The sequence below is a fragment of the Silurus aristotelis genome (genome assembly GCF_946808225.1).
Source record: "Silurus aristotelis genome assembly, chromosome: 13".
In the NCBI taxonomy this organism is placed as follows: domain Eukaryota; kingdom Metazoa; phylum Chordata; class Actinopteri; order Siluriformes; family Siluridae; genus Silurus; species Silurus aristotelis.
This window is the reverse complement of record NC_139586.1, coordinates 21,790,719-21,814,384: the sequence shown is the minus strand read 5'-3', so window position 1 is coordinate 21,814,384 and position 23,666 is coordinate 21,790,719. Positions and strand designations below refer to the sequence as shown.

The 23,666-nt window shown below is 36.4% G+C and overlaps 1 protein-coding gene and 1 long non-coding RNA gene across 2 annotated transcripts in view; both read left to right on the top strand.

The window, feature by feature from the left end:
- The window catches only part of adamtsl3 (ADAMTS-like 3), a 208,775-nt gene that overhangs the window by 5,521 nt on the left and 179,588 nt on the right, over positions 1-23,666 (top strand). The window contains exon 3 of the mRNA XM_083558990.1: positions 21,813-21,932. Coding sequence (XP_083415116.1) covers positions 21,813-21,932 — 120 coding nt within the window. The remainder of the gene's footprint in view (positions 1-21,812; positions 21,933-23,666) is intronic.
- On the top strand, positions 14,956-17,345 carry LOC310736134. Its single transcript, XR_014536472.1, has 2 exons — positions 14,956-15,275; positions 15,415-17,345. It is a non-coding gene; the product is annotated as an uncharacterized lncRNA (long non-coding RNA).

Here is a 23,666-nt window from a genome sequence, read left to right as displayed (position 1 = left end):
TTATACTTATAGATTAGATTTCTACCATCTATGTAAAGCACATGGGATCAGAATGGTTTTTGGAAGTCAGAGACTTCACTCCGTCTTCACCAAAACCTCTCGAAGGATGGAAGGGAGAAGTCACAAGGGTGACTGAGTCCATGGCTGATGATGGCAGATCAGGGCAGATTGGATTTTGAAACTTTAATTCACGCTTGGCTTGGTTCGGTCCTTATGAAAAGCAGATGTTGGATTAGCTTCATGCCTGATTGCATTCCATTGTTTTGCGTTTTCAAGGATCTTTATGATCTTAAGGGCCCTGATCAGAGCCAGGTCTGTCTCTCTCTTTTTACAAGCGAGACGCTCTCAGGCGAGAAAACCGAAAGCCTGATGTTGATCGTCTCAGTAACCCTGGGGTCGATCCAGATTAGTATCCCTGTGCAGATAAGTGTTCAAGGATTCATATTTTGTCAACCAGAATAAAGTTTGCATCATCTCTCATTATAAATGTGATTTTTAAGCCCTTCCTACAGATCATTGTTTATCAGTGCTCATTGTAGTGTTTGTGTTCTCAAACGCAATTTCAGTGTCAGTTCATTATCAGACGAAGAATCAAGAACAAGAAAACAGGAATCCATGCATTTTTTTTATTAAGAGACAATTTACTGTGCTCTATTTCCTGAGTCTCTACCTTCAGGTAAAGAGGGAGAGCAAATGTTGGATTAGCTTCATGCCTGATTGCTTTTCATCATAGTTTAGTTCTTTTCAGAGACGCTTACGGCTTAAAGGACAATCTGATCCGTCTCTTTCTTTTGGGGAAACCATTGCCAAGCTGACCTGGTCTTTATTATTAAATTTTTTTACAGCTATTTTCAAGAACAGGGCTAATGCATTTACTTACTTTAAATCACAATGATTGCCTAATCTGTCACGGTGTTATCTCGGTTCCGCAGTTTACTTTCTGTTCCAAACATTTATAAAAATCCAATTTGAGAATGATTGGATTTTCTGAGATCCATGTCTTTGTGCTCTCTTTAAAAACAGAACAGGCTTTATGTACTGTAACTGCTGAAAATAATGTATATGTCTGTGTTGACAGCCTACTCCTTAATGTAAAAGTAATTTATTTCTATTAGTTATACAGGTAGTCCCTGACTTAAGATGGAAATGCGTTCTGATAGGGTGAAAATAGTCAAAACCTGGCCTAGCCTGCACAAGTCAAAACCTGGCCTAGCCTACACAGGAGTCTTAAAAATGGTGATCAGTATAAGAAAGTATTCTGTAATTCTAGTAAAACAGAGCAGTATAGTTTTGTCGTGATTGTAAGATACATTTTACCTAGTACACTAGAAGCAGTATCCTTGATTTTTCAGGTTACTGTCTCTGTGCATGCAGGGTTTACATGTTCTATGTTTTACATGGGTTTCCACCAGGTTCTATGGTTTTCTCCCATTTGGAAAAAAAACTACACTGAGTTGCATAAATGTACATTATGTGTGCATGCTGCCCTGCAATGGATTGGTTTCTAGGGGTCTTTTTTCCCACCTCATGTACAGTGCTCCCTCAATAGGAAGAATAGGTTTTTTTTGCCACATACTGTATATACTACAGTGTATAGTGTAAATTTTTCCTTTGAATATCCTAGCTTGTTAGGTAAGCCTTGTCAGCCTTATGGTACAGAGAGAGCAGAGAGGGTTAGTATACAAGGAAAAATATCCATGCTAGATTTTTCTAGAAATCTAATTTTGAATTAGAAATGAAATGAATGAAATAAAAAAAAGACAAAAAAAAAGAAAAGAAAAGAAAAAAAAACCTTATTTGGATAATAATAATAACCTATTAAATATAGAACCATAATATTAAATACACACTATTTTTATTTGAATACACATTTTTTTGCCAGTTTTACTTGTGTTTATAGACTTTTCATTGTGTAAAAATAGTTTTGCATGGAATAAGCAAACACAAAATGTGGTTAACAAGCATTCACACGTGGCATACACACATCAAGTGGATTCACAAATTAGATCTTTTTTTAATCATTTTGACACCTAGATGTTGCATTTTCTGGTTGAACATGTGACTTAAGGAATATTGCATATATTTGGTCGGAATATACTGGATGTGTTCAGGTATAACCCTGAGCCCTAAGTGTTTCAGTGGCGCTGTCTAACGGCTGACTCTGGGCTCTGACTTCAGCTTCTGAAGAAAAGACTCACTGTGCTGTAATGTGTATGTGACAAATAAAGGTTCTTCTTCTTCTACTAATGGATGGTTCAAGCTAAAAGATGTTTTAAGCATGGAATGTTAAATAGATTCACAACTTAATAAAAACACCTTACATTAAACATGTTTACAGTCACTTATAGTTAAATAGAGTATGTAACTTGACAAATGTTTATCTGAAATATATACATAGGCTGATGGGAAGACAGTTTGCCAATATTTTTAAGGTCTTTAAACTTTACTCTGCATACGTATTTGCAAAGGTAATATCAGTCCATAACAAATGGCACTCCAATCATTAGATCACTTTGTTAGTTTTGATGTTAGAAATGACATAGTGATCTTGTAATTTCTTGCTTTTACTCTACATATGCTATGTTTATTGTGTGTGTGTGTGTGTGTGTGTGTGTGTGTGTGTGTGTGTGTGTTACACAAAAATGTCAGGCCTTGTTTTTTGTGAGCACACAGAGAGAGTGTGAGCTATAACCTGTTTGAACAGCTGACACATGTAGAACACAGACTGGTTCCATATACCCAACTACAGTCTACAGGAATAGGCAAGGGCTCTCTCTCTCTCTCTCTCTCTCTCTCTCTCTCTCTCTCTCTCTCTCTCTCTCTCTCTCTCTCTCTCTCTCTCTCTCTCTCTCTCTCTCTGTGTGTGTGTGTGTGTGTGTGTGTGTGTGTGTGTGTGTGTGTGTGTTTACTGACATTCTGGACTCAAGGACTAAAACAAAAGAGTCACACAGAAATAGCCACTAATGTGGGGTGAACTAAAACAACAGTCCTGTACACAGAAATAAGCTCTACATATAAAGTGCTTCTTAATACTTCCAGCAGTTCACTGAAACAGCATAGAAACAAGTTCCTCCCATTTTCACCACTTTAAAATGTTTATCTAATAAGATTTATCTATATAAATGTAACCTCTGTGTAAATAGTAGCTAGCGCACTGCAACTGATTAAATGTAAACTAAAATCGTTTATTTTTATTCTCAATTTCATGAATTTTGTTAACAGGGTCAAAATGACAAGCTTGTATTCAATTCTTGTTCACTTTTTAATAAAGGTGCTTTAGAGGTTTTTATTTACAGGATTTCTGCTAATAGAAAGATTGATTTAATTTTATGCTAATGTGGAAAATAGAGGGTACTTGTTTTTGCTCATTTTTACAATCATATTATTATTAGTACTATTAACTTCAAAAGTAATCTTAGTAGTGATTTTAATATTTTAGAAAAAAAATAAATAAATAAAAATTATTTATATATATATATATATATATATATATATATATATATATATATATATATATATATATATATATATATATATATATATATATATATGCACTTCATTACAAAACCCATTTTAAATAAGTTACAATTGACACTTTATAACTGACATGATATTGAAAATTATTTACATTTTTCTAGTAATTAAAAATGTTTCAATGCTTTATTTTTTATTTAAATAAGAACAAGGATGGCTGAGAGTGTGGTTCCTCTGAAATTTTCTTCATCATACCATTTCAGGGAGTTTTTTCTTGCCACTCATTAGGGATAAATGTTTAGGGACTGATTGGTAATGTCCATTGTTAAACGTGCAATGCAAGTAAAACTGAATTGAAATACCCCCCCCCCCCCAGTTATTTTTAATATTTAAATTGCATCAGTATGTATTAAACTTGACAAATATTATATAAATAAGAATGTGAAAAAAAAGTCATTCCAAGATGCAGAAGGTCAAAACCTGGCAGGTAAAAATCACTTTATTGTTATAATAATGTACTGTTTTCTTGACAGGTTGCTTTTTGGTTGATTGTGTGTGTGTGTGTGTGTGTGTGTGTGTGTGTGTGTGTGTGTGTGTGTGTGTGTGTGTGTGTGTGTGTGTGTGTGTGCATGGTGGCATGTGATGGACATCTTGTGTGAAGTGTTTTAGCAAATTACAAGCAAAATCATCATAAACAAGAAAATGAAAAGAAAATAGAAAGTCTTTTAAATGAGCTCATCACATGCTTAAATGAATCGATAGAGCATTCAGCCCTCTAAAGGGTTAATGGACCACTCAGTGAATCTGCTAAAGCCATGCTCCACCTTTCAGAAAGGAAGTTCACTGATTGGGTTTATTTTTGTTTCTCTGTGTGAAATGTGAGCACTGCTGAAGAATTAAGGTATAAAGCCACAGTGGCCATATGAAGCCCTTTCTTTTCTTTTTTTTCCCTCAGCACCTCTCATTAGCTTCTCTTTGATTTCAGCAAGAGGATCTGCTCAAACGACACTGATTTCAGTGAACTGGAAACATGCAAGACTTTCAACACAAATGTCAATTGTCAAAATCAGCAATAGTGCAAATTTTCCAATTTTAAGAAAAGGGTTACATTTGAATGAAGTCAGCATGAAGCTAATTGTAATTGTTGTGCTTAGTGTAATTATAATTAGCAATTAATCAGTTGTTTGAAATTTTGGCATGATTTTTAAATAAAAATGAAGTAATAAAATATACAGGACTTTGGGGCGTGATAATGGTCTCCATCTGAAATTTATGTTGTCTTCTTAAGCTTTAACCTTAACCCATTACCCTTTTAACCTGCACCAGGTCTGAGCTTTTTTGAATCCACTCTTCCACCACACACATCTACTTGTACTTGCAAATCGCACAGATTTTGTATTCTGCATAATCACAGGACTGAATGTGTGAGTTTGATACAGTAACGTGCTGAAGTCTTTTTTGAAAATGAGTCTTAATAAATCCCACATGCATCAGCTTTGGGCAATGGAAATAGCAAAAAAGATGCAACACATAAGAATGCAGGGGTGTGAAAGACAGTCTTTGCTATTCATGTACTTAAGAGTGTATTTAATTTAAGTTGTAACTACACATTAGCCTTTCACAGTGTACTTCATTTGTTCTGACTTCACAAGCCTCAGGGTGCCTCAGCATCAGTCTCCACTTAGTCTGACTTTGATTCACTTTGTGGATGTTTAGAGACCACTCAAATGCTAACTAACTGCAGGTGGGAATTAAACTTGTGAGTTGGGGAACACAGGTACTATAGGATTGGTCCGAAAGGAACCATTCAGGTTAATGATATGGATTTGTTGCTTTATACCTTGTCCTAATTTACATAAAAAAAAAAAAAAAAAAAACTCTTAGACCAAGTGTTGCGTTCATGCCCGTAACTAGCTCTGGTGATGTTATAGCAAAATATAGAGTTCTTTTCTATCTACTCCAGGGTTCTTTAAGTGAACTTAATTCATATATGAATTAAAAACTTTTGAAAAATAGGCACGGAATGATAAAAAAATCTCTAAGGAATAAGTTTTAAGTAGTACACAAAATAAGGTATAGCCTGCTCTTGCAAATAATCTAATTTTACAGGGTTTTTAAAAAATATAAATTCAAATCACTTTGTCTTTTTCTACAACATATATGCTCAATGTTATTGTTATGTAAAGTTTGAGAGACTGAACGTAAATATTAACATTTTTAATATAGTACACATTCGGCATTGTGATCAATTAAGGTGCAATTGCAGCTTGTTGCTAATGTTGTCATGTTGCGTACAGTATGTATATATTAGTTAAATTATCACCTGTTGATTAGTAGCTTGTAATTGTGAACAGTGGTTCAGGACTCATCAGTGTTCACTTGGATTTACTTTGCTGCCGAATCCTCAGAGTGCATTCTGCTTTGCCCTGTTTCAGTCTATATCGCTTTGCCTACTTTGCACTCTATAATCAATGGGTACTTTTACTTGATTTGCTTCAGAGTGCAATCATATTTGGCTGACATTCACATATGCTTCAAGATCCACTTCATTATATATTTTTTTAACAGTACTATCTGCTTTTCTTAAAAAAAAATTTATCTCCATTTGCCACGACATTCTCTTTTGCTCTATCTGCCTCCGGTCTCTACATTCTGGCCTGGCTTGATTTCCAGTGCACTTAGCTTCAAGGGAACAGGAGAACTGGAATGAACTCTGTGTGCTTGTAGTGCACTCTGATTGACCTTCTACATTATCTGCAAGAGAGAGTGCTCTCAACCTTATGCTGATTCTACAGCTTCTCCATGTACTAGCCTGCATTCACACTAGCAGCTATACAGCAACCAGATGTCATTCATTTCTAGCTAACATTTGTACCTAAGAAATATTTCTCTAATTGTAAACAAGAATTTCCTGTGCTCATAATTTATCACACCGTCTGTCACACAAAAGACGATGGGGTCACGTTTAAGTCTGGTTCCTCTCAAGATTTCTTCCTGTAATGTAGATTTTCTGAGGGAGTTTTTCTTGCTGTGATTGCCTCTCGCTTACTCAGTAGGGATCTACAGCAAATCTATATCCAGATTTCTGTAAAGCTGCTCTCTGACTATGTCTTTTGTATAAAAGTGCGATAGTAAACCTGAATTAAACTTTACTCAAAATTAATTGACCTGAACTGAACCTATAATAAACACAAGCCATGTTGGGAGTCATGTTGCAACAGTATAAAACATTATCCCTCTTTTTGGTTCATTCCTAATCGGCCAGCTCTGATGTCATCCACCTGTAAGAGATTGTAAATCACATTACACGCACAAGTAGCCTGTTAATTACACCATCCTATTTTATTTTCCCATGAATGCAAGCTGTTTTGTTTGTATAAGGATCTAAACTGTTGAGTGTTGCTTAATATATTGCGCTGGCAGTGCTATAGTAGGAAACTATTACAACAGGTGGAAAGTCAGCTATGCCTATGCAATGCTAAGTGTTTAGTAGCTACTTTACAGTGGTGGACGAAGTACACAGACCATGTGATACACTAGGAAAAATAATATTCCAGTGAAAGTAAAAGTGCTCCGTTTAAACTTTTAATTGAGTAAAGGTAAAAATATTTGCTTAAGTATCCAAAGTGCCATGATTTACTTTGGCTATAATGTGCTATTATCATTTTTGTCACAAGACTTAATTAACTCAGTTTATGTGAAAAGACTCTGATGTTACTCTTAACACACCAATCTATTCATAGAATGATAATTAATGAATCAAACACTGATTGATATCTATTCAAATTATCATGAGCCCAAAACCTTCTTTTCAACTACTTAAAAAAATCTCACAAATAAGGCCGTGGGTGTTGTGGCAAGTTAGAATCAGGAATTTTTTTATCCATCATTTATTTCTCACAAAATGTTCTGCTTGCTGTTGAACTGACACTGAATTGTGTGTATGCCCTCAGTAGATTTTTATCCACTCAAAAAAAAAAAAAAAAAATGGAACGACTGATTTAGCAAAATGTAGTTAAGTAAAAAGTAAAATATTTCACTTTAAAATGTAGTGAAGTTAAAGAAAAAGACTCCCCAGATGGAAATACTTCAGGAAAGTCGAGATTCCCAAAAATCCTACTGAAGTACATTAACAAATCACATTTACTTTGTTTCTGTCCTCCACTGCTGCTTTATAAGTCTAACATTATATCCCTGTAGTGATGCAGCTCAAGTTTGGATCATTTTACATTTTGGGTACATAGTGCTACATTGACACGCATTGATCAAATTAGCTAAATCTTAAACACACTACGATATAAAAGCTGACAAAGATGGCCTACCAGATTAACCAGATTGGTCTGAGGTTTGGCAGCTGGTTGATTGTTAGGCTAAGCTGGATTTTTAAGCAGCGGTTTCCTGAAACTCATAATACGCTCTATGTTTTCCTCATGGTGCCTGAGTTTGTTTGGAAGCTAACTAAAACCATCTATTTCACATGGTCTCTGACCAGTTGTCCTCGACCTAGTGTGATCTCAGTGCTCTCATCTTTCCAAATGAAACGTACTGAGGGAGAACCACACCAGGGTTTAATTGAAAAAATGGAACGAATGCTGCATAACTGAAAGCACCCTTAGACAAAAGTGAAAAGATCACTTATCTGCTCTTGCCACAAGCCCTCATCCAGCAATATGGTCTTGGTCTCTCTCTCTCTCTCTCTCTCTCTCTCTCTCTCTCTCTCTCTCTCTCTCTCTCTCTCTCGCTCTCTCGTAGAGTTGTGTTCTGAAAGGCTCTTTCATACCTAGGTACAGTGTGGCTATTCACTGCGGTCAGCTGTAAACAGACATGCTGCCGATCTGCACCCTCGCCACAGCTAATCAACTAGACGAGATCCCCTAGCTTTCTTCCCCTTCCGCCTTCTCACTCCATCGTTCGCCCTACTATGTACTCTCTCTTCTCTTAACTCCTCCTGCATCCATGCTCTTAACAGCTCTGGAGCTCTTTGCATGAAACTCTTCATTTTTCCTTTCAGACCAAACTTGCTGTGAGTTTTCAAGCAAACACTGTGTGACTGCTGCAGTGCTGTACTGTATCTGGGTCAGGAACCTGCTGTTGACATTTATACGCTCTTATAAGCTGCATGCTAATATTCTTGTACAAGATTTTTTTACATATTGTTTCGCTCTGTTTTAGTCGCAGGATTTCAACATACACTGATGAGGGCCAAAGCTCTAACCTCACTTATTCTGATTTACATACAGTATGAATCATAGATACATTTTAGAGGTCCTTCATTGACTTTTATTCATACTTAAAAGTAGTGGATATGTTTATAGGGTTCTTCTGGGTCTCTGGTATCTGTCCACCTACCAAATCCATGCTGGTAAATCGACTGGCTGTGTGTGAATGCGTGTGTGTATGGTGTATTTTTTTTTCTCATTCCCACCTCACACCCAGTCTTTACTGGATCAGGGGAGGTTGTAGCTCAGTATATTGGATTCAAAGGTTATGAGTTCAATCTCTAGCCAGACCAAGCTTCCACTCCTGGGCCCCTGAGCAAGGCGCTTAACCGCATAGCTACTCAGCTGTATGAATGAGATAAATGTAAGTCGCTCTAGATAAGCGTGTCCACCAAATGCCATCATTGTAAATGAAATGTAAATGGATCACCAACAACTTGAGGTCAGAAGAGAATGGCCAGACTGGTTCAAGCTGAAAGTGCTAAAGAGGTAAAGTCTGCTATAATTCAAAATACCACTTCTTGCAAGCATGGTGAACAGAAAAGTATCCCAGAAAGCACATGTTAAAACTTGAGGTAGATATGCTCCAAAAGCAGGGATATGGAATAACCAAAATTGGACATAAAAAACATCACCTGAACTTTTTTAAATGTTCCAGTATAGTCACTTTACATCTGCACATCTAACCAGGGAATTGTGAGTTCAAATACTATTAAGGTTGAAACACTATAAAAAAAAAACATCAGCTTAGTGACATTGTATAAATTGAATTCCACCCTCCCTAGTTGCTTGGATAAAGGCATCTCTCCTATAAACAATGCATTTTCACTTTGCTCTCCATTTTCTCCGTGTACTGCTACTGAATTTTGTTTTATTTACATTTACACATACTGATATATTTATCCTCTAACATTAATCACAATTTATTTTTTGCCATTTTTAGTGGTGAGATTGTGAACAGCTCTATTAGGATCTAAGTGCTAATTCCAACAGCTCTCAGTTGAGAATTAGAATAAGAGCTTAAGACAGGAATATGTGAGATAAAAAAAACACAGATGTGTTTGATGATTTATTCATATGAGAGAAAGTTCTGTGAAAGCTAACACATAAAGGTGCTCACTTACTTTTTCACTATTTGCCATAATTTCTGTTTTCATTTTTCACATTCAGTAAAAAAAAACTTATTCAGCAATAATATATGTGCAGTGCCTGTCAAAAAGTTTGGAAACACTTATTTTTTAATTGTTTTCTAGAAACACAAACATGTTCATTTTGATTTTATGCAACAAACTACATTATTTAACGGTATAAAGATTTACTTTGACCAAACACATATGTAAATGTCCCCAATGTTAAACCTAATTTTCATTGAAAAATCCTTCCTTAGCATGAATAGCAGACTCTCCACACTTTCCAGACTTTCAGTTGAAACACTGTGCCATGACCTTTTGTAAAACTTGCCAAATGTGTTCTTTACTAGTTGGAGATTTCTTTATGAACTGGCGATCCAGTTCTTCCCGTAACAGTTCAACAGGATATAGGTGCAGTGATTGGGCAGGGCATTCCACGATCGATAACACCTCAGCTGACTGGTTGCTCTCTAAATAACACTTACAGAGCTTGGGTGTATGCTTTGGGTCATTGTCTTGTTGTCAGGTCAAATTTATTACAGATCTTGTCTCAAAGCAGCTTTACAGAATTTAAGATTTAAGGTGAACGATGTGTATTTATCCCTGATGAGCAAGGCATGGCGACTGTGGCAAGGAAAAACTCCCTTAGATGTTATGAGGAAGAAACTGTGAGAGGTTGTTGTATGGTGACGATGGTTTGAATTAGCTGCAGTCTAGTTGCCATTTTAAAAATGTTCAATTTGTCTAAAGAATTTTATTAAATTGATTTACTTTCCAATTCATCTGTATTTTTTGACTTTTATCTATTTTGTTGCATATAAACAAAAAGAGCATGCATGTGGCTCACAATACATTGTTTAACGTCAACTATTAACACAGCCCTATTTAAGATTTTCAAGATTCAAATTGTATTTGTCACAAACATAGATATATACAGAATACAACTTGCAGTGAAATGTAAATATATATGATTCACATGCATGATGAACATCATCAGATGTAGCATCTTCAGAATCCCAAACTAAGTAAAACTAAAGTATGTATGTATGTATGTATGTATGTATGTATGTATGTATGTATGTATGTATGTATGTATGTATGCCAGTGTGAAGTTTTAATACATTTTACATTAAAACTTTACCTATAGCCAGTAATATGTCCAAACTCACTGGCACTTGGTGTGAATAAACTGTTATTTCATTTAAGTCTTGCTACATGATTGGCTGATTGCAGGTGTACTGGTGTTCTTTATAATTTGGATGTCAAGTGTTTGTTCTGAAATTATGAACTACCAAAGTCAGCCAATTAGAACTTCAAAAGTGATTATTTTGCCCAATTGTCAACAATCCAGCATAATTGTTTTACCTCTGCACTTCTGTAAAGTGAATTTTTTTTTTCTTCTGATACTTTATGTGTCACTCTCACTGCTCACAGTTCCTTAAGCCTCAACTGCTTAGTGCCATTGCATGAATTGAGTTCCACCTGCCCATGTTGCTTGGATAAGCACATCTCTCTTATAAACAACACCTTTTCAATTGAATTTCAAATGATGAAATTACAAAGTATAAACAAGCTTTCTCGGATTTACAGTCCCCTATAAAGTAGGCCACCCAGTTTGTAGCAGGTTTCAAGTGAATAAACTCATGGTTCTTCATGACATCATGATCAATATAGGATACACTTATGTGAATGAGTAAATTTTAATAATTAGGGTGATTAATTTACAATATATTACTGTATATAGAATGATAACCGGGCTGTCCTGTCTTTCAAAGATGGAAGACATCATTATAAAGAAGACATTGTTTTGGATGTTTGTGAAACCAATCCCAGTGGTTTGTAGGTGAAATAACACAGAATGATGAAAGATTTTCCGATCTGATTTCTTTCTACACTAGTCGAATGTCAGGATTATGTTCAGGGACTACACTTCTTATCAACCACTGAACCATGTCTCAATTTCTGCACCTGTTTCACATTTAGAGTTAATAAGCACTCAAGTCTCACCTCATAACCCCTTAGTTTGTCTCATATTTGTCTCTCATGGCTGTTGTATTTTATGGTCTACATCCAGCTAAGGTTATGTTTCTTTATTTAATTTCTGTTTGGTTTTTTTTTTTGTCTTAGTGTGTAACATTTGCAATTTTCAATAAAATATCTCCACTAGCATTCGCCTTTGCCTTCATTAAGTGACTACAGTCTTTCCAGGTGATTAGACAGAGTGAACCTTCTCTATTTTTTTTTTTTATCTTCATTTAGGATGAAATTGCTCTTGAAACTGTTAAACTAGTCAGAGATTGTCAAGCATCATTTCCCATCATTAAATTCACCCACCCTTCATCCAGGATTTGTTCTCCTCTTCATCATACTTGTGATGTGAGCAGCATGATGATAGAATTGTCCTCTAAACGATGCCGAATAAAGACTTCACACAGCTTTTGTTTCTAGAGAGTAAAAGCTGTGATCATTATTTACTACAGTGACAAACAGACAAAGAGCAGCTGTTGACAGGAGCTTACTTCACGTGACCCCCACTTCACCCCCAGGACTGTACGGCACGTCCCAGAATTCCTCAGCTGCATTATCCTTGAACACTCCTGCTGTTGATACAGCGAGTTAGCAGTGATTCGTAGTGACAGTTCGGCCTGTGTGTTGCTTCTCTTGTTCTTTTTCGTTCTAAAATACATGGGAGAAGGTGCTACAAAAATAAAGCAAAATATATTGATAATATTATTTTTGGCATTTTTGGAACAGCTCTTTATTGATTTATGCACTTAAATGCTTTCCAATTATCTCAATATTTTCAGATTTGAAGGGGAACCTTCACCTGAGTTTTCACAGAGATTGATTTAAATTGTAGAAGAACACTTTCAGACAAACACTGATCATGTGTGGGTTGAAAAACTCTCCACACAAACCGAATCAAAATTCTTGGCATGATATCGAACAAACCAGGGTGTGGTTTGGCTGACATGCAAAAGCAATCTGACATTAATGAGGGAAGTGCTGAGCAATATAAGACAGTTGATTTTGTTTTGGTTTGTTTTGCAAAGTACGTTCAGGTTTAGGCTGGCATGTGACAATCATTATAAAAAGTAGCATGTCTTTTTCTAAGCATCTAAAAGATGATTCCTATCTTCTGAGACACATTAACTACGCTGAAAATCAAATATTTGTGCTTTGCAAGGTGCTAAATAGTTAGTTGACACAATAGTTTTATTCTTACTATGAGAACAGTGATCTTGCTAACAATGGCCTTTATTAAGAGAACAAATTAACAGTGATCTCATACTTAAGTAACCACTCATGATTTTCCAGCAGCTCAAGGATCAAGGATAGAGCTATTGCATGAAAGTTTTGTTTTTGAGCAAAGTGCATCGATGAGGAGAACGTTTTGAGGACAACATGAGAGAGAGATTGAGATGGTTTGGACATGTGCAAAGGAAGGACATGGGGTATATCGGTAGAAGAATGCTGAGGATGGAGCCACCAGGAAGGAGTAAAAGAGGAAGGCCAAGGAGGAGGTTTATGGATGTGGTGAGGGAAGATATGCAGGTAGTTGGTTTCAAAGAGGCAGATGTAGAGGACAGGGGGGTATGAAGACGGATGATCCGCTGTGGCGACCCCTAATGGGAGCATCCGAAAAAAAAAGAAGAAGAAGAAGAAGAGAGTTAAAGGTCACATATTGATTATGGATATTTGTATGCAAGTTTAAGATTTTTTTATACATAAAAAGGAGAAGAATAAAAAAAAGAAAAAACACCCCCAAATTTGCTACTCTGAAAGACAAATTCAGGCCAACACTGCCTGCTCTTGAAATCATCACTGACACTTCTCATCATACTGATCTTTTGCAGTGATGGTACCTTGGATGGGTTTAAGAATGCAGACTTCTTTAAGTGGCTATTAATTGCTTCAGGGAGCTAACTGTGAAGTTGTATTTAGAATGTGTGTGTGTGTGTGTGTGTGTGTGTGTGTGTGTGTGTGTGTGTGTGTGTGTGTGTGTGTGTGTGTGAGTGTGTGTGTGTGTGTGTTCATGGAATATATTAAGTTGAGTGTACTGTACAATATGATTTAAATTCTGATTTTGCTATTGTCAAGATCACTTATTATTAAATATTTCTTTGGTTTCAAGATGACATTCTTTAAATCCAGTGTCAGCCATGTTCACTGGTAGTTGATTTAGTGTGATCTTCAAAAGAATTATGGAAGTTCTAATTAATTGACCTTTTGTCTGCCTGCCTTTTGCTGTGCCCCAAAATTAATAAAGAAATAAACATTAAATAAATAAAATAAAATAAGGCCTTAATCAATTGCCATTATTACTTTCTTGCTTTTTTGATTTTCCTTTTCTATTTTTCATGAGAATTTGCTTCCCAATGACGCAAGTGCTTTTTAAGAAAAGTTTGTAAACAGTATGTATATATGGACTTGTTCCAACCTCATGAAGTTAGAAGATGCCGACCATGCAAGGATCCTGTGGCATTTAGAGGTTGTATCAGCTCCAGTTGTATCCTATTTCATAAAGATTTCAAAGATAGATTTCACCTATTTAGACAATAATGGCTGTATGTTCAGTTATTTTTAGAGGAGAGTAAATCTATACTGCTCTTCACGCTGCACATTGACTACTCTAAAATATATCCAATTTTCATATCTGTAGTATTGTCTCTTTAGAAGATATACTAAAATGGGTGCTGAAATGTGGGGTATGTTTAGGACATATACTGTACTAATGAAGTCAACATTAGATGATGATTAAAGTAGACAATTGACATCTTACACAGAATGCATACAACTTGACAAATAAATAAAACAATAGCATATTCAGATATATTGAAGTCTCATATGAGGATTTCCCACACAGTTCAACAATGAATTTGCCTGTTTTAAATGATGTATTCTTAAATAATAAGGATCAACTGAGTAACATTTTTATTCATTTTTGATAACTGATGACATAAATTCTCATGCTCTCTCTCTACTGTTCATGTTAATCATAGTCAATCTGTCCTTTAAGAACTCCGACTCAGGAGCAGCCGTAACTGGTGAAAGAAAAGCATGCTGGGTTACATAAGGCCTAAGTGCTGCCAGGACTGTCTTGATTTTATTGGGCGTAGCTCTTTCTAAAAGAATCAAGACATTCTTCTGGGCAAAGCGGAGCCTTTCACATCTCATCTTCGCAACAAGGATTCGTGCCATGGATGTCGACTCAGCGCTTGGCTGTGTGGCTTGACACAGACAATGCGACCATAGTTTCCTAATCGAGAGCTCGCTGAAACTTAGAGCAAGGCGGTGTGTAAAATAGACGCACCTGTGCCTGCTGTTGTAAATGCCAGTAACCTTGTGTAATGAGTTGGTGCAATGCTGGGCTAAATAAAAACTGGTTCACTGCCTCGGATTCTATCGGTTATCAATACGGCATGACACAAGCTTGATCGAGGAGAAAGGGGTAGAGATGGGAAGTAATACTTCGTTACGGTACTGATTTTTCTGGTATATGCACTTTACTATTCATGTTTTTGGACAAGCTTTTACTTTCATTTATTACATTTCATACACAAATATCTGTATATTCTCATTTTTTTTAGCCCATTAACCTATTTTTTTGTCATTGCTTCTTGAATCTACCACTGGTGTATCATTTCCTGGCTCTCACACACCACATATGCATTGCCTATGAAGTAAACAATAAGCAAGGCAGAAGGCAACAGGAAGTATGGGGCGTACGTGGATGAGGGAGTCAGTGATGTAAACATGACTGAGAACAGAGACATTCCTGATCACCTGATCATCATCATCTTTGCTCTGCTTGTGTTCTATATGGTGGTTGCTCGGCCTGGATCCATTCATTAGATAACAACATTTTAAATACTTTTGTATTAATATATTAATATGATGTAAGGTCCAGTTACCAATGTGACATGAAAACAGGTAGTAGTAATGACTACTTTGTACTGAAATACATGTTAGAGCCCAAAATTCTTTACTTTAACTTGAGTGAAATAGTATAGTCAGTACTTCAACTTTTACTCGAGTCTTTTAAAACATAAGTATCTGTACTTCTACTTAAGTGAAGGATGTGTGTACTTTTGCCATCTCTGAAAAGAGGCCATCTTTTCTAAAGCTTGCAGGGGTCAGACAGAGTTTAAGCCCAAATTCCTGAAGGAAATGAAAACTAAAGTGAAATCTTTGCATACGTAATAGTTTTGGACCTGAAACTCGGGGGAAAATCGTTTGCCATATCCTCCTTCTGTTTACCTGCCATGGTTTTACCGTCCTGTGTAATACTTCCTGGCAGCAGATGTACTGTATGTTTGAGGAGGTTGTAAGCTATAGGTTTAGGCATTGGACTTTGGATCCGAAGGTTTTGAGTTTTAATCCCAGCCACACCAAGCTGCCACTCCTGGGACTCTGAGCAAGGACCTCAATCCCTTCTGCTCAGTTGTATGAATAAGGTCAATGTAAGTCGATCTGCCAAATTCCATAAATGTGAAGATTTGTGCATGAACTGTGCATTTAAACCTAGCCACTTGTATAAAGCCCTAGTGATATAAAAGCGTAATTGCAGTTAACTGAGACGCTTCCATCCCACTTTTTGTCATGTGTATATAATTAATAGTAATTACTGATTATTTTGCTAATGATTTGCTCACAGGTGTCAGATGAATATAAATTGCAAGCATTTAAAAGGCACATTTAATGATTCATTAGAATGATGGCTTGCTTGGAGACTTTGAGAAACCTCTTTGCTGAGAGTGACTCATCATTAGACTTCTTTTTTTTTTTCACCCATTGCAATTGATGTCAGACTCTGCCCCACTTTTGGAGAGCTCAACAAAACCCTTCTACACCATTCCCAGGCAGACTTAAGTCTCCAGGGTCTTTAGTTTCAATTCAGTTAGAAATTTGTGACAGGTCTGGCATTTCTCAACCAGCGATCAGCTGTATAATGACATGCCTTGCTTGTATTCAGTTCGCTCATGCTGCAGGACATTACAATTTAGGGCATTTATTACTACAACAGAAGATAAAGGTATTGGTTAGTATTGCAGAGTTTTAAAAATATTATTGGGCACATTATTCCACACATAACTGTAATGTGAAATGTTAAAAAGCTTTTACTTTATTGAGAGGAGATCCCAATCATGGTTCCCAAACAGAGTTCAAATCCTAATTATGTTACACCTATACATGATTAGGACAAAGGTCTTGGACAAAGTACACAAATCATGTACTTAAGATAAAGTAAGTAGAATAAAACTCCAATAAAAGTAAAAGTGCTCCCTGTGAACTTTCAATTGAGTAAAAGTACTCAAAGCATTCAAATGTACTTAAGTATCCAAATAATATGTTTTATTATGGCTATCATGTTCATATTATCAATTATGTCACAAGACTCTTCACTTAATCAACTCTTAAAAAGATTTTAATGTTACTCTTAGTGAACCAATTTATTAATAGAATGATATTAATGAGTCAAACACTGATCGATATCAAATCAAATATCATGAGCCCAAAATTTTCTTTTCAACTACTTACAAAAAAATCACGCAAATAAGACCACGGATGTTGTGGCAAGTTAGAGTTTGAAGTTTCTTCCATCATTTATTTCTCCTAAAATGTTCTGATGTCTTTTGAACTGACACTGAACTGTATGTTGGTGATAAGTAGAAACCAACAAACGGCAAACAAAACATGTTCAAAACAATCAGCTCTATCCTGATTGGTGGCCTGCTGAGTGCTTGACCAGTTTGTATCCACTCACAAATATAATAATAGAATGACTGATTTTGCATAAAGTAGTTGAGTAAAAGTAAGATATTCGAATTTGAAATGTAGTGAAGTTAAAGTAAAAGTCTTCTCAAATAGAAATTCTTCAGTAAAATACAAATACACGAAAAAGCTACTTATGTACACGAACAAATTACATTTACTTCATTACTTTTCACCACTGGTAGGAGGCAATGAAGTAAAATTGACCATGATCTCTGGGTGAGAGATGTCATATACTCTCACCCTTCACACAGTAGCGCTAGCCATTCGTAGGTATGTTTAGGTTCATGTATGTGGAAGAGGGTAGATAGCTCTGTGATACAGCATGAGCAGGAGTCTGTCTGGGTTCATATGTTTTATAATCAATGTAAATGTATAGGATTTACTACTGTCTACTGCATACAGCTTTGAGTACGAATGGGTGATAAAAAGCTAATTCTGTTATGTATTTATCACTATGTACACTACTGGCACACAGAATGATAGCTTGTTCTATCCCATGCTCAGATATATGAGATCCCTGGTTTTCGGACATCTGACAGGACATGGTCACGGGTTCATGCGCTCGATTTGAGGGCAGATGCAATGGAATGTGGCAACCTGCTTAAAAACATTGGAAACACATTACCTTTCTGTCCTATTTTAAATAATGGGTTTAAGCCCATCATCTATAATTTTATTCCAATTAAATTTGAAACACACCCAGTTCTCTTGGATGTATTGCAAACTCTTTGTGCCAAACCAGCAAAATTGCCCTGAATTAGTAGAGTAGCTGGCTAGCTAGCTGGTTGAAATGGATTTTCCTGCACAGGCACAGTTCTGGCACCCTTTAGCAAGGGATTAACTTTCTTCTTCATGGACAATTGGGTTTAACAGCATTTCCAGAGCAATTTAATATGCTGAAGAAAAACTCTGAACATTATAAACAGGCAGAATCTACTACTGCACTGTGCAAGACAAGATTTCTAACCTTAAAATCGAATGTAACTACAAAAAAAGGCTTGATCTAAAACTGCTAAATTGACTCTCTGGGGCATACCAAAAGGTTTAATGTAAAACCCTACAACACTGCTAGGACCACAATTTTGGGAGCAAAGAACCATTAACTATCCGAAGAATCCTGCAAAAGACTGTAGTTTGTGGTTATCGAACCCTCTGCTTGCAAAAATCAACCATTGTCCTTGAAAATATACAATACAGTATCATCTACAGTATAACCAGCAACCTGTTATTTTGTCCTATAATTTAGTAAGTGTGTGTGTGTGTGTGCAGTTGATTTTGTGGTGCTGGCAGGTCTTACTTACTATCTGTTCACTATTACAGTTTTTTTAGGAGCTCTCCTAATACTGTCTCCATGTGTCATATTTTATCTTACTTTTTTTTCCTTCAAGTTCCTAGATATCATTGCTGTTTCTCCTGACTTTTTGACTTGTGTGCCTTTCTGGATCAATGTGAAGAGGGTACTTAGACACCTTAGACACATTTGTATCCTAATAAAGATTCTTGGAAAAACCTAAATAATAATCTAATTGAATGAACATTTTATTGTCTTTGGCTAGAGTTTGTTTCCGACGCCGTCTCTGAGCCATATTAGGTTAATGAAATGGATGCTATTTTGTGGCTATATTGATTTTATTTGCAGATGCGTTTACTGTGGGTTTTAGCTCTCTGCTTATGTCTATACTGGCCTGTTTTATCTCCTTGCACACTGGCGCATTTGTTGTCTCTCTGTCTATTATCGCTCTGTGTGGGCCGCCTGGCTCCTCTATAGCTCACAGAGGATAAATACGGTAGGTGAGGAAGATTGCCTTCCCTTGAGTCCTTGATCGCAGCACCCAAAACCTGGGTCACTTTTTAGTGAGGACATTTTGTGTGTCTGAGGGTGTGTGTGTGTGTGTTTAAGAGTACAGACAGATGGTGGGGTACTTAAGGGAATTTTGGAGCAAGAGGTCATTGAGTAGACTTGTTTAGGCTGAGGGACGGTCCAGGCGAAAAGAAAGCAGGTGTGTGAAAGAGAAAGTCATAGACATAAGATATACGGCCTATAAGATGGAGTTTTTAAAAGTGGTAGGCGCATGACACACTCACGCACACACACATACTTTAATTTTGTTTCCATCCGCAGAGGTGGCTGAGCCTCTTCCTCTTAAGTTCTAGAGGGGTCTTAACCTCTCTCCTTACACACATACACATACATGCACACACAGCAGGCTGTTAATGCAGGCCTGTCAGTATAGAATTGACTGTTGCTGATAAAAGCAAGTGCCTTTAAAAGTCAGCAGTCGCATATTTGCTGTAAATTTATTCCAAGGCACCGTTTCTCTTAACTCTATCTCTACCCCTATACAAAGAGTTGACTCTGAGATGCAGGATTCCCATTTCCAAATATGTTCCCTTCAAAAATGGCGAGAAAAACAACTATTGAGATTCCATAGTAATTCGTTAACCTTCGAAACCATCACAAATTGTTTATAAGAGTGTTGCTAGCCTATTTCGCTAATCCCCGACCCACTGTGAATTTAGTACAGTGAGTTCATTGTGCTTGAAAACTGCTGCCATGATTGAGGACTTGTGCTTTGAGTGTGTGTTGCTGCTAAGCTTTTTTGTGAGTAAAGTCTTTTGCGTGAGGCGGAATTTCCGCTCTGGCACGATCGGGCGGCTCTGGGATTGTTTTTGTCTCAGCACTGAATCCGTTCGAGGCGACCCATTGAGCAAAATGGGCTTCTGCATGAATTAATAAATGCAAATGTTTGTTTAGGCCAAAGGAGATCCGGTTCCTACGCAGGTGCTGTGCTGGATGAGTTGAGAAATCCGTTTTAAGCTGCATATTGCGGTTACCTGATGACGTTTAACGATTTAAAAGACTGAAGAACTGCACCCGATTCGGCCAAGTGAATCAGATTAATACTCCAACTCAAGTTTTTCTTCACCATGACCAGAGGAGCTTTATAATACTGTATTTATTGCTTTGGAGTAAATACGTATGCGTATTTTTATGTAGCGCTGATATCAGGTTGAAGCCACTTGCACAGACAATTGATTTTCTGTGTCCTTGAAGCGTGTTGGGAATCATTTTACAATTTATATTCCAAATACTGTCTGGCAATAAAGTTCCATGATGCTGTCACGCGTTTACTGCATTATCTCTAACTCCATACTTGCACTTCCTGTTTTTTGTCAAATTTTTAGCACTTACAGGTTTTAATGCAACTTGCATATTAGATTGAATTTAATTCTTATGAGATTGTAAATCAAAAGCTGTGCCCAGTGGCACAAACCCATAGCTGATAAAGCCTATTTGTTTAATACAGTGATCCTCAACCTTGTTTCTGCACCTACATTCCTGCAAAGTTTATTTCTGTCACTCTGTAATCACACCTAATCCGGCGAATTAACCTGATAGACTGGAGTAAATAAAATAGGAATTGCACTAAGCTAGAACTTCAGCATTGTCAGGTACTATTGGCTTGAAGACACTTAGAAAAGTATTGGTCAGATGATTCCCAAGATATTATTTTATTAGTTACATCCAATATCTAGTAAGATTTTCTTTTCTTGAACTCGTTCAAAAGTTGTCTTATCAGTTATCTAAGCCTAAATTTACACTTACTAGTACACAATGTACTCTATAAATCTGTTGCCCTACATGTCAAGTGAAACCACCTTAAACCATCAATGAACAGCTATACCTTGTTTTATGTCTTTTTATAGGTTTGAAAACTCTTAGTAATATATTGTTAGTGATATGGTAGTGTATATGGCACTGGAATGCATTAGATGAAGCAGTATTAGTGAGATTTTAAAGTGTATTTGTTGACCATTTGTGTTAATTGTCCATTGTCCTCTGGAACTTAATTATTGTTTTTGACCAAAGAACAGTGCTCTGAGATTTCCAGTTCATTGGTGCTCATGGGGGTGTTTATCTATTCAGTGGTATTCCAGTAAAAGTCCCGTGAATAATTCGGTAGGGAAAGACTGAGAGATGATGCGAAAGATGTGCGACAAGTCAGTATAACATTATCCCTACTGGGTCCCTTTTGATAAAATGGGCAATGTAAAATGTACCAAGCAACTTTTATGTGTGTAAATGTTTGTAATACTGTTTTAGTATAAAGGGTTTGGTTAGTAAAACCAGATGTGTTTGCACAGAGAAGCATGCGCTATACCCGTGCAAACTATTAATGTGACTCTAATGGTTTGCTTTGTTCTACAGGCAGAATCAAGTCATTCTCAGAGTGCATACTTCTTGCCTGAGTTTGCTCTCTCACCCCAAGGAAGCTTTCTGGAGGACACAACAGGAGAGCAGTATCTCACATATCGCTATGATGATCAGGTAAGCATTAGGGATGTGCACCGTAATCTTTCCTTTACACACATTTCACTTACTTTAGAGGGGAACATGGTACATTGTACGGTAATTAAAAATGTTTCGGCAAGATCCAAAATGCAAAGTAGATTACTCTCTTTAGAAAACCCTGATGCAGCTATTTAATGGCTTGTTCTGAAACTATATAGAAAAAGCTACTGATAACATAAAAAAAAATTTCTGACATGATCTGCAGAGGATTGTTTCTACCACAGAGGGTTTTTTTTTTATTTTTGTTTCATTTGTTTTTGGCACATCATTGTTTTAACAGTGGGACTATGCTAATACTAAAGGCATCTAGTGATAACAACTGTGGACCGTTAAAATATGCACTGTATTTGTAGATCGTAGGACTGGATACGCAATATTGGCTTGGGCAAAAGAGAAGTAGAAAGTATTAGCCTTTTCACATAAAGTATTTTGTCTGTTGGATAAGTTCAGCAAAATATTGTATGCAACACTGTAATACCAACTGCTGATGCTCAATTAGCAGCAAATCTAATTAGCCAACTTGGTTTTATGTGTTCTCAGGTAAATGCAGCTGATATTCTTTTCCTATGCTAGCAAATTATAAAAGCGTTTAAAGTAAAATAGGCACATTAAAAAAGTTTTTGAAACAGTTAGTTATTTCAGATGTTTTATGGATAACTGTAGTGAAAACATGTATATCTGCAGTTACTAATGCAATTATTTGATCATCCAATGAATGCTGCCTAATGCATAAAATCACAGAAACAAGTCAAGAGCTGCATGTAATTTTGACATTAAATGGGAGAATGGAGGGAAAAATGTCATCTTGTTGAATTTGACTGTGATAAATAAAGGCACAGTCTTCTTCTTCTTCTTCTTCTTCTTCTTCTTCTTCTTCTTCTTCTTCTTCTTCTTTAATGTTGGCATAATTGGCGTAACTATTGGTTGTGATTACCTGTGACACTTGTCCTTCTTGTTCCATCTTGTGTTTTTGTTTTTTTTACCAAAATAAACCAGTAATGCTGTGTAGAGGTCAACCGATAGTGGATTTTACTGTTACCGATAGCTAGGTTGAATCGTACTTGCCAATAACCAATTAATCAACCAAAAGTTTTTAAAATGAATACTGGATTAGAAAAAACAAACATAACACACACAAAAACAGTACTGAATCATGAAAATGTGCTAAATGTAATAAATATGAATATATATTAATTATATTAATAAATATTGAGGAAAATAAAAGATATGCATTCAAAATGAAAAACAAAGTAAACAGTCCCAAATGAAGAAAAAAAACACTTAAAATAAACAGCACATGGCATCAGTGATTTGACTCTAGGGGCCGCTCTCGTGCTGTATAGCGCAACCCAGAAAAACTATCTGTATGGATTGCCGATTAATATGCAAAACTGATGAATTAGTCGATCTCTAATATTCAGTGTAATTGAATATACAGTTATAGATGTAACCACGAAATAATGTGAAAGCCATCTGTTATTAATGCTTAATGCAAAGCCGAATGAAATCTCCAGCACATAGCATTAAGATTGTATAATTTCTTCAGTCTATTAGGCAAGTCCAGATATGCCAGACTTTTCTGGTTGTTAAACGCCTCTGTCGTGATGACTATTACTGTAGGGATTCTCTGTGCCCCTGCCGTGGCTGTTTTGGGGTCTGTTATGGAAACCTTGCTTCGCTTCATTCCCATATTGGACCATGTTCCCAGCA